The following is a 17,818-nucleotide window of genomic DNA, read 5'->3' on the forward strand; positions in this document are numbered from 1 at the left end:
AGCAAATGTTCAAGACAATTTAATAATTAGACTTTGAAATATAGTTTTCTCATATAATTTCTTATGGTTTTTTATTACATTATTTGGTTTTATAAGAGAATCATTGCAACACTGCTTTTTGCCACCTCTTCTGTAATACATTCTAATTCATAGCAGTGACAACTAAAATTTGGCCTAAAGGACTATAATGATAATGTTGTTCTGGTATATTAGATGTGACGCCCATTAAGTAACATTACCACGGGGATGTTCCAGAAAAACAAGCTTACTGTAAAGGGGTTAGTTTTTTGTTTTTTTTTAAACCCAAAAATAAGACAAACCTGCAAAAACAGAAAACTGCAGTCATTAAACCCTGCTTTCCCATCTCATTTGGACACTGTTATAGGACAGAGCCATCTAATAGTTTTACTGCAATAACAGATACACCCAGAGATGTCATTACCTGTCTCAATGGGACAATATTGTTTATTTCCTGAAAACACTTATTTTTAAAGTGCCAATCACAAACATCAATTTATTTGAGATATACAAAATAAGAAATTACATTGATGCTCTTTAAGTTAACACTTCCCTATGGAATTTTAGGTCTAATAGATGACATAGTTGTAAGAATTAATTATTGGAAAAAAAAAAACCCCACCCATAAATTTTCCATTTGCATTTTTGGACAGACGTCTGATTTCATGTTTAAAGGACAATCCCAAATGTACTTCCTTGTACCTTGTCAATTTTTCCCCATTTGGCTGTTGCCTATTGTGGTGAAGAAGGCAACCATGAAATCATATGGGACAGGGCAATCTTAATGTATAGGCACACTGGACAGCTGCCCAGGGCCCCACATTTCTAGGGGTCTCCGAGCAGGGGCGGGTGATGGTCCCACAATCAGAGTAGCCTCCAAGCTTGAAGCCAGACGGTGAATGGCTATCAGCATGCTGATTGGTGGATGGCTGGAGCTATCCACCAATCAAAGTGCTGACAACCATTTACTTTATGGAAGCATGTGGAGGGATGGCACAGAACCGCAGGAGGGGCATGTTATTTTTTATAAAATTGGTGCCCGTAAATGGGTGTGTAGGGGCCCCAGTGCATTGCTTTACCCAGGCTCTACTATGCTGTTAAGACTGCCCTGATATGGGGAGATGTTACATATTTGATATACAGTAGATTGATCAATGTGGGTGGTCATGGCGATGCCTTGGATTGTGGTCAGTTTACATTAGTGTCATATTGTTCAGAATGGACAATTCAAGCTAATTCATATGCTAAAATGAAGGAGAAAATGAATTAATACTACTGGCGATGAATCTTTCCAAAAGTGTCATCACACTATGGCTTTATTAAGTCTAGAATATACAGAAAGTGCAATGCATGGAGCAGTCACTGTGGATGTGCTGAGTTTCAGGTTACGTCTCTAGCTATGGTAACCCATTATGACTACTAACCTCAATAGATACATGGGTATCTGCTTTTAGGGTACTAGAACTCCATCACTTCAGGTTTTCATGAAACATCCATTGCCATGGTTAATATCAACAGTTCATGACATTAAAATAGAATTAAATATTGCTATAATACTTTTTAAAACATTTTTTCTACACATGAGCAATCAGAACATTGATTAAACGCTTTTTGCATTCCACACAGTGGAACAGACGAACATACACACAAACTCTGACTCGACTTTGGATGTAGCATTGATAGAAATGGGATATCATCTAACTTTGTTTTTCATCTGAAAAAGAAAGGTATATTCTATTATGAAAAAACCCATAAAGGCACAAAACTACCACACATCACACGTATTTTGTAGCTGATTTTGTGTTCCTGACTAAAATCTAGACAGTTTACCAAATTTACAAAGTTTCGTCAACAAATAACAACATATAGTATTACCGTGACCTGAAAACACAGTCAAGATTATTATTTCTTCATCATGTTAAAAAGTTACAGTTCTGTAACAATTGTCATCTCCCAAAACCTGTTTTCCCCCCGGCAGAGAGAAGACAGCAGAATGGCCTTATCACATTCGGCCGATGATTTATGACAAAGTCATCCGGTTCTACCTCCAAAAAGTTGCCTAACCTCAAACTGCTGTTATCCAGGAAAACTTATTGCCTGTCCTCAGTCAGTATGTATGCAAAATAAGTTCATGCAGTGTTATCTATTGGTTAGGTCACTGCACCAAAGTCTGTATTCTTTTGCTGAGGTTCAATGAGACATGAGTACCTCCAGTAGTGTAGAATCCAGTAACTGTGATGAGCTCTTAGCTTCTCCATGGAAGGTGCTTGATGCCTATCTCAGTAGCTTAGATGAAAAGGTTCCCGAATTTTTTTTACTTAGTCTACAAAAGAAGCTTTTGTTTTTAATGTTAGGATCACATCATGAAATATCCTGAAATATTGCTTTTAATGGTACTTTGTCTTACAAGAGCTTCATGTTGCAGGTGTGGTGAGGATCAGCAGGCTGATCTAAAGTTACATATCTTCTCCACTAGCAGATCCACAGAATGCTCTTCTCATAACTCCTTGCAGGACTCCATTATCACTTTTCTCCACGTTTCATGGAAATTTTGTGACATCCAGCAAGATAACTCAGCCACGCAAGTCGGGTTCCACGTTGGAAACAGTTTCAAGGAGATAGATTCCTTCCAGACTTCAGTTGGGACAAAAGAAAAAAGCTGTTAAAATTAAACTTTCTCCTCCTACGTATTTGACCTTATTGTCATGTATCAGATACAATAATCTGCACATGGGCTAATTAACCAAAACATAGCCACTGTGCTGAGAGTCAACAGTTTCCATCATCTCACAGTCAAAAGACTCATTCAGGGCCAAGGCTTTGTAAGACGACAGAGTATCGTGTCCCGTTGGGCTATCCTGGTTCTCTTGCAATACCATTCCGCCTTGCTGAGCTGAATGCATAGAATACTGACATTGGTTTGTATATTCAGATTCATGTATTGGCACGCCAGTTAATTCACAGGTCTGGTAAGCATACTGTAAGGGTGGCTGCTGTACATGAATTTGTGTTACGACCTGTGGCTGGCTGGGCTGTACCATGTGTTGCATCTGCTGCGAATGCAGTTTGTGATACTGACTTAAGAATGGATCATATTGCATTTCATTAGAAGTGGGCTCCAACACTGGGCTGAGTGGCTGAGACAAGCTGAATTGGCTCTGCTGCACGGATTCCAGTGGAATCTGTTGTCCTTGCATCGGATAGTTGTTTTCTGCTATCTGCATCTGGTTGAAATAAGCCTGCAGCTGTGGTTGCTTCTGGAGAAAGAGACGCTTCTGGTGTAACCTGTTTGATTGAAAGCAAAGTTAATTACTTATACAGTAGTCCCCAAACTTACCAACATCACGGCATGCTAAAGAGCACACAAGCATATACTGGTGTGTTATAATCTAAATATATATGCAAAAGTTTTAGCTCTATGTTAATAGAATAGGGGCCAATGCTATAGCCAAGGGTTCCATGCCATTTTCAATGACGGATAATAATTAATGTAGGGTTGGACTTTGGATTTGCATTTATTTTTTTTCAAGTGTGTTTTGCTGCAGGAGACTTGTCTATAACATTCGTGAGCTATTTCATGGCAGCCTCTACGGTGGTGTGTGACTTAGGGCTAAAGCAGAGGTTCCCAAACGCGGTCCTCAAGGCACCCCAATGGTCCTGGTTTTAAATATATCCATGCTTGGCCACAGGTGACTTAATTAGCACCTTAATCAATTTGATTTAACCATCTGTGCTGAGCCATGGATATACCTAAAACCTGGACCGTTGAGGTGCCTTGAGGATCGCGTTTGGGAACCTCTGGCTAGAGTGTCTTTGGTGAGTCCTGCACTACATTTAAGGCGCCAAATAGTTATAAAGAAAATCCAGACCGATAACTAAATGCTGCTTTAAATTAAGTTATGAATTTGCCAAAATAAGATGGCAGGACAGTCCTTTGAAATCAGGCCTGTCCAGCAAGAGTGGGAAGGTTGAGAGGTACAGTATGCCTATCCCTTCCCGCTCAATGTGTAATCACTCATCAGATCGAGCATGGTGTATGCTAAGAAACAGATCGGGACATGCACCAGTGCCCGGATCTCATGCTCACCTGTGTTCCTGCAGTTGCTGCTCCAGACTTCGGGGCGTTTCCTTGCAATACATCTGACAGCTGTTCTGAGCTTGAGCCAGCAGGTTTCCTTTCTGCAAAGAAATGAAAACTTTCTTTGAGAACGAGAACCAAGAGGTCAACCACTGACAGCCCAATCACAGAAGTGACTTGGTAGAAAAAACTTCTGATTACGTCCACCAAGAAAAGAATAAGGGCAACTACAAATTTCAGAAAAAAAAAAAAGGTCTAGCAATCATGGCGCCGCTGGCTGCAAATCCAGGAATCCTGGATTTCCGACGCTCGCTACCAGCACTTTGCGTGACAGCTCCAAGAAGGTCGCCAACTTTTTACAGAGTGTATACTTGGCTAATTGGTAATCCAATGGAACAATTCGACCTAATATTAGTAGGCAACATTCAAAAGCAGCCAGTATTTACCCTGTACAGAAAAAATAGAAAAATATATTTGCTGCCCTTGCATGGCAACATGGCTTGCTGAGCAGCTAGACCTCGTTATACACATGCATATGTGCGTCACAATCTGCAAGCGGTGGAATGATGGATCAGACAGGTCACAATTATCATGTCTAGAAGCAGTCATCATTCAACTTTATTTATCATACGTCTGTTTGTTGCTGATGACATTGAATAAACAAAGACCGGATTTAAGAAACATTTATAAAGGGACATTACAATGACATAATTTATATTTGTATACTGCTTGCTGATCAACGGTGCTCCAACAAATGCTTAGAACATGGGCAGATGTATTAAGCCTGGAGAAGTGATAAAGAAGTGATAAGTGCAAGGTGATAAACGCACCAGCCAATCAACTCCAATATGTAAATTGACAGTTAGGAGCTGACTGGTGCCTTATCACCTTGCACTTATCACTGCTTTATCACTTCTCCAGGCTTAATACATCTGCCCCATATAATTTTACTTGTTTGGTAGCACAGATATACTGTATACGGTGCTCTATAGAACGGATGTCATTTCACTAGCAGACACAGCTAATTATCACTCATCTTAGCAATCTTCAGTGTTTATAGATACATTTATTTAACTTATTATTGATATTTACCAGATATAATTAAATTCCCTTTAATAATGTACTTCCTCCCAAATGTAATCTGGACCTGATTCCCCTTTACTGTATGTATAGCCTTAACTTGTTGATGTGACATTATTAGAGGTTGAATGGTATGTTTTGTACATACTCTGCAGCCAGACACCACTAAAGATTTTGTACATAGTTCACTAATTATAGTTAATAATAAACAAGACATGAGTACAGAGAAATCAATACTGTATGGTACGAGCCTTACCTGCAGCCTGTGTTGTAGATACTGAGTCTCCAAACTCTGACGCCTAGACAGTATCTGAGGTTGTATGCCGTTGGGAAATGTTGACATATTTGGAAGTTGTGCAGAGATATCGGGCTGTAAAAGAAAGCGCAGATCAGCATACTGAATCTATGATGCAAACCTACATTATCATCAATCATGTTACCTTGTCAACTACCAGTTCTGTATCATTTTTATCATTCTGAAGAGGAACTAAAAATAATTTGATTTTGAAATCTGCCAGTACCGTTTCATATAGAGCTCATTACATACATTATCTTTTCCCTGGGTCTATGCCTTCCTTATGTTATACGTATTCGTTTTATCAATGGCATGTGCCCGTCACAGACAGTGGTCCGTCTGCCCAAACTCCCAGCACACCACTCATGTCTCACACAACATGAAATATACAGCGACATTTCCCACTCTTCTTTGTACTGGTGTGTGCAGAACCGGGAGCAGAACACAGCAGGAGACGGGAGGATAATCTACCACATCATGTTACAAGTCTGCTGGGAGTATTCCAGCAGTGGCAGGAGACGGGATAACATGAACAGTCAGAAGATGTTATACAAAAGTAGAGCCCCTGGCTTGTTCTTTTCAGTGAACGAATAGATCAGGTTTTCCACTTAAGTTTCCACTTAAGACTGCAATTTTCTAACATTCTTCCTTCAGTCAACCAATTAGTATGACTGTGACCAATTGCTGTACTACATGAATACCTCATTGCAATAAAAAAAAAAAAAATGGCTAGGAAACTGTAAAACAGTACATAAAACAATATCTTCTCAAACTCTGTACCAATATTTGGTATTTTAGGGTCTATGTACTAAGCCTGGAGAAGTGATAAAGTGGAGAGAGAGAAAGTACCAGCCAATCAGCTTCTAACTGCCAGGCTGGGTTTGAAAAATGACAGGAGCTGGTTGGTTGGTAGTTAATCTCTCTCCACTTTGTGCTTGGAACAAATCACGTTGCAATGCAAGCGATGTCAGTACATGTATTATTTTTTGCATGCAGGGTAAGTACCGGGTGTGGATCATTGGGTCAACCTGAAAAAGCTCATCCCCAAAAGGTTGACAAGCACAAGGTCGACACGGTACAAAGGTCGACACAGGGAAAGGTTGGCATGGTTTTTTTTTTTGAATGGTGAAGTTTTCTCCGTAAAATGACTGGGAAACCCAATTAGTGTACCGTGTCCCCTGGTATGGCGAGCGAAGTGGACAGTGTTACTATTACCAATCGTAGCCCACATGGATGGAAAAGTATGAAAAAGTTGAATTTTTTTTTTTAAAGTTCATGCCCACCTTTTTATATGTCGACCATTGCCATGTCGACCCTTTGTCCATGTCGACCCTTTGTCCATGTCGACCAGTAGTTGTGGACCTTAGCACTATCGACCTACCATCCGTAAACCGCTGCTTTTGCATGTAGCCCACAAATATTCGACAGCTTTATTTTCATAAAGCAATTTAGATATAAGCTTGGACACACCCCTCTCACATCTACAGCTCTCTGCACGTGTTACATTTGCACCACTGCAGTACGGCACGGTTTTGCCAAGTAGCAATGTTACTTTTTTACTTTACTTCCAACTCAGAATCATCCCTACGCTATTCATTCTAGTTCACAAAACATGATTAGTTTTATGCCAATTTATGTATTCTAGTCATAAAGAAAAAAAAAAAGTAAATGTTTGCAAATGCACCAAAATCATAATCAGATAACAATAAATAAAAAATTCTAAAATTTACGTCCCCATTTTAGATGCTTGTGTTTTTTTGGGCACTGTATAAGGCCATACCCAGCTTGGATGTCATTATACCTGGGGTTGGTTGGGATCTTGGAGGTGGAGGGATGTGCTCAGCAGATCTGGATCCTCCGTTGGTCCCATTTGCTCATACAACAATTGGATCTTGTTGAGCTCTAAGATACCCTTGGTTCTTGCCAAGTTTTGCAGGTGCTGTCGAAACGCCACAATTCCTTTGGTTTGTATAAAGAGACAGAAGAAGCAGTAAGCACCAGAGAGTATATACAATTGGAAAGAAAGGATAAATAAACTGATAAAATCTTTCAGAAATAAGAACCCTAGCAATACAATTTTAATTTTAATATTATATATCTATATCTATCTATCTATCTATATATCTATCTATATACACACACTATATATATATATATATATATATATATATATATACACACACACACACCTTTTTTTTTTTTCGTTTACACCAATCATTGACTATAAATATGCTGCAGATGGAACGTAATCAACTTGTAAGCAGCATAACGTAAATGGTTCATGATAAGAAATATAAATATTTTTCAAAAGCTACAAGTTTCCATACACCCAAGTACAAAATGTACATTCTTTGCAGCCTTTGGGTAGTTTGAGTAATCGGAGTTTAGAGTAGAGCAGGATAAGCTGTCAAACTCAACAGGGTGTATATAAAAAGCAAATAATTATTGTGACTCCCAGCCTGCCACCTTGTACAAATGGAAAACCATAGACTTCAGCTCATTTCTTGATGCAGCAGGGTTGGCTGGTTTAAACCAAAAGGTTTAAAAAAAAAAAAAACCGAACAGGCAAAAATAAAATAAAATAGGAATTTAATAACTACCGTTAATTCCTTTTCTCGTTGTCCGTAGTGGATACTGGGGATCTGTACTTTAGTACCATGGGGTATAGATCGGGTCCACTGGAGCCTGGCACTTTAAAACCTTTAGTGTGTGTATGTGTGTGCTGGCTCCTCCCCTCTATGCCCCCCCTACCAGACTCAGTCTAGGAAACTCTGCCCGAGGAGACGGACATACCACGAGAGAAGAAAAAAGGTACAACATCGGTGAGGCACTAAGCCAACACACAACCATAACCGAAAGTTGGTCGCTATCCACAACAGAGGATAGCAACACCAACCGAACCAGGATAGCAACGGCGGGCTAACCAAACTCCTACCCAGGTAAGTAGGAATCGAAGCAATGAGGCGGGCGCCCAGTATCCACTACGGACTATGAGAAAAGGAATTACCGGTAAGTATTAAATTCCTATTTTCACTTACGTCCTAGTGGATACTGGGGATCTGTACTTTAGTACCATGGGGAAGTCCTAAAGCTCCCAAATGGGTGGGATAGTGCCGAGACCCCTATAAAACCGCCTGATCAAACTGAAGGTCATCCTTGGCCAAGGTGTTGAAACGATAGAATTTCACAAGTGTGTTCGAAACAAACCAAGTAGCAGCTCGGCACAACTGTAAGGCCGAGACACCCCGGGCAGTCGCCCAGGAAGAGCCCACAGACCTCGTCGAGTGGGCATGAATAGACGTTGGCATAGGCAGAGCCGCCGAAGTATATGCCTGTTGAATGGTCAACCTGAGCCAACAAGCAATTGATTGCTTAGAATCCGGACGACCAATCTTGGTGGCATCATAAAGGACAAACAGCGAATCAGATTTTCGATGACGAGCCGTCCCCTTGACATAAATCTTAAGAGCCCTCACCACATCCAAGGACTCTGGCCAAATGGAAGGGTCAGACAACGCCAGAACCACAATGGGTTGATTCACATGAAAAGTTGAAACCACTTTAGGCAAAAACTAAAGTCAGGTCCCGAGTTCCGCCTTGTCTTCATGAAAAATCAAATAAGGGCTCTTAGAGGATAAGGCCCCCAATTCAGAGACACATTTGGCAGACCCCAACGCCAATAACACCACCGTCTTCCAGGTGAGAAATTTAAACTCCACCCTATGCAAGGGTTCAAACCAGTCCGATTGAAGAAAGGACAGAACCACATTGAGATCAACTCCCTTTAGGAAAGTTTATACTTCCGGCAATATGGCAAGTTGTTTCTGGAAGAAAATAGAGAGGGACGAAATCTGGACTTTGATGGAACCCAATCATAGGCCCATATCCACTCCCCCTTGCAGGAAAAGTAGAAAACGACCAATTCTAAATTCCACGGGAGAAACCTTTCTACTTTCACACCAGGAAACATACTTTTTCCAGATACGATGATAATGTTTTGACGTAACCATCTTCCTGGCCTGGACCATAGTGGAAATAACCCTGGAGGGAAGACCTTTTCTGGCTAGAATCTCCCTCTCAACTTCCAAGCCATCAAACGTAGCCGCTGTAAGTATGGCTAGACGAATGGACCTTGTTGAAGAAGATCCTTTTGAAGCGGCAGAGGCCAGGCATCCTCCAGAGCCATGGTTAGGAGGTCCGAGTACCACGCCCGTCGAGGCCAATCCATGGAAATTAGAATTGCCTGAACGCTTACCTAGTCTTTTTAGAACCCTTGGGATTAGCAGTAGAGGAGGGAACAGGTACACAAACAGGTATGTCCACGGTGTCGTCAGCGCGTCCACTGCTACAGCCTGCGGATTGCTCATTCTGGAGCTATGCCGTCTTCTTGTTGAGACGAGAAGCCATCAGATCTATCTGCGGACAGACCCATCGGTGAATTAACTGTTGAAACACCTGGGGATGTAGGCCCCATTCCCCCGTATGGAGGTCGTGCCTGCTGAGGAACTCCACTTCCCAGTTGTCCACTCTTGGAATGAATATGGCTGAGATGGCCCTTGCGTTGGCCTCCACCCAGACGAGTATTCTTGACACTTCTCACATCGCCGCTCTGCTTCTTGTTCTCCCTTGACTGTTTATGTACGCCACCGCCGTGGCATTGTCCGATTGAACCTGGATCGCCTGATCCTTCAGGAGATGGGAAGCTTGCAGAAGAGCACTGTAAATCGCTCTGAGTTCCAGGATGTTTATCGGCAGAGCAGATTCCTGTATTGACCATGTCCCCTGGAACAAGGCCCCTTAGGTCACATTAGAATCCACGGGGTAAATTTACTTAGGTGGGAGTTCTATTTAAGATGGGATGTTGCCCATAGCAACCAAAGAGATTCCAGGTATTATCTTCTAGAAAGTGCTAGATAAATGAGAAGTAGAATCTGATTGGTTGCTATGGGCAACATCCCATCTTAAATAGAACTCCCATCTTAGTCCACGAGTGGATATTGAAATTCCTGTCTTCTACCAGGTGAGGAACTTGCAGCCACCATAATAGGGAAATCCAGGCTTTCGGAGCATATGCAAAGATGTATGGATACCTTGCCAGGACAGAACACTGAGCAGACCATATCCTGGATAGCCAAGGCCTTGTCCATCGGAAGAAACACCTTTTGAGACACTGTATCCAGTATCATTCCCGGGAACTGAAGACGTTGGGTCAGTTCCAGGTGAGATTCCTGAAAATTTAGGATCCACCCATGATCCGTAAGCAGGCGAGTCGTCAGATCGATGCTGTGCAAAACACGCTCCCTGGACACAGCCTTTATCAGGAGATCATCCAAGTAGGGGACTATTTTGACTCCCATCATGCGCAGTTGCAGCATCATCTCCGCCATCACCTTGGTGAAGACCCTCGGAGCTGTGGACAGGCCAATAGCAAAGCCTGAAACTGGAAATGGTCGTCCAATATGGCGAACCTGAGGTAAGCCTCATGAGGGGGCCACATGGGAATGTGTAGGTAAGCATCTTTGACATCCAGCGATACCAGGAACTCCCCCTCCTCCAAACTGGACACCATTGCCTGCAGGGATTCCATTTTGAATTTGAACACCCGTAGATACAGGTTGAGAGATTTCAGGTTCAAGATGGGTCGCACCGAACCGTCTGGTTTTGGAACGGCAAAAAGACTGGAGTAAAAACCCCTGTTGCGTAACGGAGGAGGTACTCGAACCACCATCCCTGTCCGCAGAAGTTTTTGACTAGCCTCTTGCAAGGTAACTTTTGTTGTGGGTAAAACTGGCAAGCCCGATTTGAAAAATCTGTGAGGAGGAAGTGCTTGAAATGCCAGCCGGTATCCATGGGAAATGAAGTCCCTCACCCAAGGATTCCGACAGGACTGTGATGAAGGCAAGCAACCACCTGAAAGTCGCCTTGCTGGTGGGGCCAACCATCACGCGGAAGGCTTAGCGGCAGGGGATCCGGTTGTCTGGTCCAGGGAGACAGCAGTTGCGGGTTTACAGGACTTACCACGAGATCCTCTGGGAGTGGTGGAGGCCCCTCGGCCCCTGCCTCTGAACCTTGCCACACGAAAGGACTGCAAGGAGGGTCCTGTGTAAGAACGTCTAGCAGGTGGCGCAGCCGACGGCAGATAAGTAGACTTACCCGCCGTTGCCTGGGAGATCCATTTATTTAATTCATCGCCAAACAAGGCATCACCTGTAGAGGGAAGATTTTCTACACCCTTTTTGGAATCAGCATCCGCTGACCATTGATGTAACCACAGATCTCTGCGTGCCGAAACAGCCATAGCAGTAGTGCGGCCATTTATCTTACACAATTCTTTTATAGCCTCGCTCATAAAATTTGCAGCATCCTGTATATGTTACAGCAGAGTAATAACCTCCTCCCGGGGCAGAGAGTCTAAACCATCGATAACAGTATCAGACCACTTGACTACCACGCTGGAAATCCACCCACAAACAATTGTGGGGCGCTGTGCTATGCCTGCTTCCGTATATATATTGCCTTGAGAGTGGTCTCAATTTTATGGTCATCCGGTTCTTTTAGGGATATAGCCCCTGGCACCGGCAGTACCAATTTCTTAGACAGTCTGGATACTGATGTATCGACGGATGGACGGGGGGGTTTCCCATAACTTCCTGTCCTCAGCTGGGAGGGGAAAAGTAGCTAAAAACCTCTGAGGAATTTTAATTTTTTTTATCAGGGTTTAATCATGCCTCCCTGGCCAGAGAGTTTAATTCTTTAGATACAGGAATAGTGACAGAGGTCTTCGGTCTAACATTAAAGCACAACTCCTCATCTGGTTCTGTCGCCTGATCCTGTATGTGAAGAACCTCTCTTACAGCAAAAATGAGGGCCTCCACCCCAGGGGACAGAGAGCTGTCCTCATCCATATCATCATCATCCAAGTCAGGCTGATCAGAATCAGACTGGAGCACCTGTGGAAGTGAGCGTTTATGTCAAACCAACAAAGGGGGCTGAGAAGCCTTCCTGGTAGCTGCTGCTTTTGCCATAAATCAATAGACTGTTTTAACACGTCTCTCCTGCTTCGCTGCAGCCAATTCTGAATTTACATTCTGAATCAAACTATCTAGCCAGTCAGGTGCCTGTGAATTGTGTCACTGAGGAGATAAGGAGCACTGTTCACCCATGAGAGGCCCCGCTGAAGAAGGGGTAGAGTTACAAGCAGCACACATAGCCATGTCAACAGACATCTTTACACAACTGTAACACAGCGCAGCTCACTGAAAAACACCTCCACACAGACCCTAGACAGCCCTTGGAGTGACACTGAGGAACCGAGACCAGTACACAGAAACACAGCAGCACAGTGTGAGATTTATGTGTATAGCCTGATATAAGTGCAGCGGAGCTACCGCTGGTGTGCTCTCCTCCCTGCTATGACCCCCTGGTACCAGTACAAAGTCTTGAGGAGCAGCGTACATGCAGCCTTGATGATCCGTAGCAGCAGGAAATGGCATCTTCCCGACTCTGGTCCCGCTCCGGGAAGCCCCGCCCCTTGCAATGGCGTGCGGTCCCTGCAGTTTTATACTGGCCATGTTAACAAACATATATGTATATAACACTACGCACAAGCCCCAACGGACAGTGAGCAGTGCGGAGTGCGGGGCATGAGTCCTGTGCCAATGTACTCCACGGCGGGCACCGCAGCTCGTGGCCCGTGACCACCGTGTGACATGCCGCCAAAACTGCACCGGGGACCTGCTAACCGGGACTCCGGTGTTAACACTCACCGCATCTGCGACTCTTCGGCATCTGTTAGAGGGTGGTGGCTAGCTGATGGCATGGGCACACACACTAACGATGTGTGAACATCACCTCAGGAGCTCAGTGTCCTGTCAGCTGGGATTACGAACCATTAACCCTCAGGAGGTTGGTTTGGTCCCCCCTCTAAGTCCCACAAAGCAGGTGGACTGGTTGCCAACTAGTACTACCTGAAAATAATAAACTAAATAAAAAAAATAAAGGAAACTCTCTGGAGCTCCAGAGAAATGTACCCGGCTCCTTGGGCACATTTTTCTAAACTGAGTCTGGTAGGAGGATCATAGAGGGGAGGAGCCAGCACACACACACACACACACACACACACACACACACACACACACACACACACTAAAGGTTTTAAAGAGCCAGGCTCCAGTGGATCAGATCTATACCCCATGGTACTAAAGTACAGATCCCCAGTATCCACTAGGACGTAAGAGAAAAGTATTTTATATATACATACATATATACATATATATATATATATATATATATATATATATATATATATATATATGGACCAGAAATATTTTGGATATCGGATTTTTCCGTATTTTGGAACAATTGCATACCATAATGAGATATCATGGTGATGGGACCTAAGTCTAAGCACAGGATGCATTTATGTTACATATACACCTTACACACACAGCCTGAAGGTCATTTTAGCCAATATTTGTAATAACTTTGTGCATTAAACAAAGTGTGTGTACATTCACACAATTCATTTATGTTTCATATACACCTTATACACACAGCCTAAAGGTCATTTAATACAATATTTTTAATAACTTTGTGTATTAAACAAAGTTTGTGTACACTGAGCCATCAGAAAACAAAGGTTTCACTATCTCAGTCTCACTCAAAAAATTCCGTATTTCGGAATATTTGGATATGGGATACTCAACCTGTATATATATTATGCTGTGGCTACTGGCACAGCGCCATGACTTCTTTAAAAAATCCTATTATACTAGAAATCTATTGTTTTTATAAAAAATATTTGATGCCAGTGGCATTCCCAGTGTTAATTCTTAACTCCTTTTTGTGTACTTGAGTATGTGTGTGTATTTGTTTCTCTGAAAAGTGCTTCTGTATGTTCCATTTTGTGTTACTATTCAGATTTATTTAATTATAATAAGTAATAAGTAGGACTTATGCTTAACATTAACTTCTTGTTCTTCTTTCCAATTTCATATATATGAGTGTACTTTGTATGTACTAATATGTTCAGTCTATCTACATATATTCAAATGTATTAGGAATAATAAGCTGTAAAAAAATGGTTTTATTGAAAGATGTAAAATAAATCAAATCAAAGCCTAATAACATTATTAATGTTAGAAAGCATTTAAACATGGTTGATCAAGGTTTCTAATACAAGATTCATTTTTTTTTCCATTACAAAAAAAACTAGTTTAAGTCAACAAAAAAAAACGGTTAAACCCCCCAAAAAAAGCAAATCCCTTTTTTTAATTTATTTTAAAGGAACACGTTTTTTTCTAACCCTGATGATGCAGGCATGTTTTTAAAATGTTAATATTGCCGTTCTGCATATTAGTAATGGAGGAAATTTTAGATTTTACAATTCCCAATAATGTGGTGGAATTTATCAAAAGGAAAATATGTCTTGAGGTAGAAAGTTTACACTTATGCAGGAAATACGGTATTTTACCATTAAAGATTTAATTAAGGGCTTAGGGGCATATTTAAGAACGAGTGACATTTTTGTTATCATTTGTTACTAATCTTTAATGGTGCCCTAACCAATCAGATCCTAACAAGCATTCTGAAACACGACAGTTAGGAGCTGATTGGTTGGAGCACTATATACGATTAGTATACGAGCAATAACAAGAATATCACTTATTACTAAATCTGCTCCTTAATATGAACACAACTGAAATTTCAGATGCAGATACAAAACTTGAAAATGTCTCAATTCAATAGAATTGTCTAATGCAATAGTGTTGTATGCAACAGTGCTGGATTTCCCACTAGGCACGTGCGACACCTGCTGGGGGCGGCACGGCAATACCACCCCCCCCCCTTCCCCATTGTGCAGCTACAGATAGTGTTCCCTACTGTTCCACCCGACTGTCTCCCCGCAGGGCCGGCTCGAAGCACGTTCCTTAGGAGCAGGCATGCGAGGCGTGGGACTCCTAAGGCCGGCCACCAGCTGGCCCGTCATACAACTTAAATATTGCGCCGGATCATGAGCCAATCAGCTCGCGGGCCGGCGGCAGCTCATGATTGGCTGCTGGACCGCGAGCGTTGATTGGCTCACGAACCGGCGCCTGCCCTGAATTTACCGATGCCGGAGACCAGGCAGCAACAGCAGTGGCGGCCGCAGCGGGAGAGCAGATACGGCGGTGAGTAGAACTGCTGGGGCTGGGGGCATGTGTGCATCTGGCACTAGAGGCATGTGTATCTGGCACTGTGGGGGGGGGGGGGAGCATGTGTATCTGGCACTGGGGGGGGCAAGTATCTGGCGCTGGGGGCATGTGTATCTGGCGCTGGGGGCATGTGTATCTGGCACTGGGGGCGTGTATATCTGGCACTGGGGGCGTGTGTATCTGGCACTGGGGGCATGTGTATCTGGCACTGGGGGCATGTGTATCTGGCACTGGGGGCATGTGTAATTGGTGCTGGGGGCATGTGTATCAGGCACTTATGGGGGCCTATAATGTGTATCAGGCACTTATGGGGGCCTATAATGTGTATCTGGCACTTGTGGGGGCATATAATGTGTAAAAAGGGGGACTCTGCCTGCCGTAATGTGTGAAAGGGCACTCTGCCTGCCGTAATGTGTGAAAGGGCACTCTGCCTGCCGTAATGTGTGAAAGGGCACTCTGCCTGCCGTAATGTGTGAAAGGGCACTCTGCCTGCCGTAATGTGCAATGGGGCTCTACCTGGCGCAATATGTATAAGGGGCTCTTCCTGGTGTGTATAAGGGGTACTACTGTGTGGTGTAATGTGACTTACGGACACTACTGTGCGATGTATTGTGAATTGGTACTATTCTGGGGCCACGCCCCTTCACGGGGTGCTGGGGGGGGAGGGGCAATATCATTGCGCCTAGGGGAAGCCTGAACCCTAAATCCGGCTCTGGCATGTAATTCATGTGCTGGCTGCCTTATCCAGTGGATCAGCAGATCAGTGACCTGCTGAGGCACAGAACATAGCGCTCAGCTTGTCTATCTTCTATAGGCCCGCTCCCACACTCCTGTGACACTAGCCAATGTGAATCTAGGGGCGGGCTTTTAGAAGATAAACAAGCTGAGTGCTGTGTTCTGTGCTACGGCAGCTTAGTTAAACACAGCACCACTGCTGATCCCTGCGTAAGGCAGCCAGCACATATATTACATACAACATTGCATATACGTTTCTATGTCCTGACCGGCTGTCCCCTGCAATGTGTGGGCGGTGCAGCAGCTGCAATTGGATATTTAGGCCATATAACGTAGGCATATTCAATTAAGGGTGAGTTCTACAGTGTAGGGAAAGCTCTGGGTTTAACGCCCAGAGCTATTCAATTATTTAGCCTTTTCCCAAGTATTATAACATCTGGTTCCACGTGGAAACTCACTGATTCACTGTGAGCTAAATTCAGAGGGGTGCCTTTAATGCAGATTTTAATCCTGCCTCTGGGGACTAGCGCGTGCAGTTCCTGCAGCTAATTGAATCAGGAGGCACCAATGATTAGCCGTGGGGTAAACCCCACAGCTAATTGGATGTGCCCTACAGGGTCTTCGCTGAGAGATTGCAAAAATATACTAATATTAACTCAAATATAAACTGCAAATTTTAAAGAGTGAAAATATGAGTGTTACCTTGTGTTAATGAAGTATCAGATGCCCTTCTCCCCTCACGAAAGCTGACTGGAGACCTGTTGTGAACCTCCCGCTTTTGGGAGGTCATAGCTGGCATAGGCAGGTTGGTAGGCCGCAATCCTATATATGGTGGAGTAAGCCTGGTGACTGTCTGGTTGGCCAGAGTCACCTCATTCAGAGCTCCCACATCATCCTGGAAGTTGAGGTCACTCTGTACAGATCCCATGTCATATTCGCAGTCCACACTTCCTAAAGAGGGGTTGTTACCAATAGTGAAGAGTTTACCTGCAACAGAGAAACAAATCATATGTAGACGCGTTGGAGCCACAATTTTCCTGCACCATTACACTCCTAATCTGTGCTAATAATGATGCTTATATGGCGTATTGGCTACAAGATGGCCTAGTGCCTTCCACTGGCTGCACATCTGACACACAGGAGTTGGCTGCTCTGAAATAGTCTGTTAATAGTTTAATGCTCTGTTTGGCTACAGGTTGTTCAGGCACCACCTATTTATTTGTCTGCTTCTGTAACATAGGTGCTGATGTATCAAGCAGTGAAAAAAAGTGGAGAAGTGAACCATTGGAGAAGCTGTCCATAGCAACCAATCAGATTCTACAGATCATTTTATAAAATGTACTTTAGAAATGCTACATCAAAGCTGATTGGCTGTTATGGGCAACTTCTCCACCCCTTCTCTCTTTTCACATCTTGATG

At 43.2% G+C, this 17,818-nt stretch overlaps 1 protein-coding gene across 1 annotated transcript in view; it reads right to left on the reverse strand.

The window, feature by feature from the left end:
• Positions 1-622: 622 nt before the first annotated feature.
• SIK2 (salt inducible kinase 2) overlaps positions 623-17,818 on the reverse strand; it is a 312,227-nt gene continuing 295,031 nt past the window's right edge. The window contains exons 11-15 of the mRNA XM_063943258.1: positions 17,102-17,386; positions 7,273-7,430; positions 5,433-5,546; positions 4,106-4,197; positions 623-3,303 (exon numbers count right to left, since the gene is read on the reverse strand). Coding sequence (XP_063799328.1) covers positions 2,754-3,303; positions 4,106-4,197; positions 5,433-5,546; positions 7,273-7,430; positions 17,102-17,386 — 1,199 coding nt within the window. The 3' untranslated portion in view covers positions 623-2,753. The remainder of the gene's footprint in view (positions 3,304-4,105; positions 4,198-5,432; positions 5,547-7,272; positions 7,431-17,101; positions 17,387-17,818) is intronic.

This window comes from Pseudophryne corroboree, chromosome 10 (genome assembly GCF_028390025.1).
Source record: "Pseudophryne corroboree isolate aPseCor3 chromosome 10, aPseCor3.hap2, whole genome shotgun sequence".
NCBI classification, from domain to species: Eukaryota; Metazoa; Chordata; class Amphibia; order Anura; family Myobatrachidae; genus Pseudophryne; species Pseudophryne corroboree.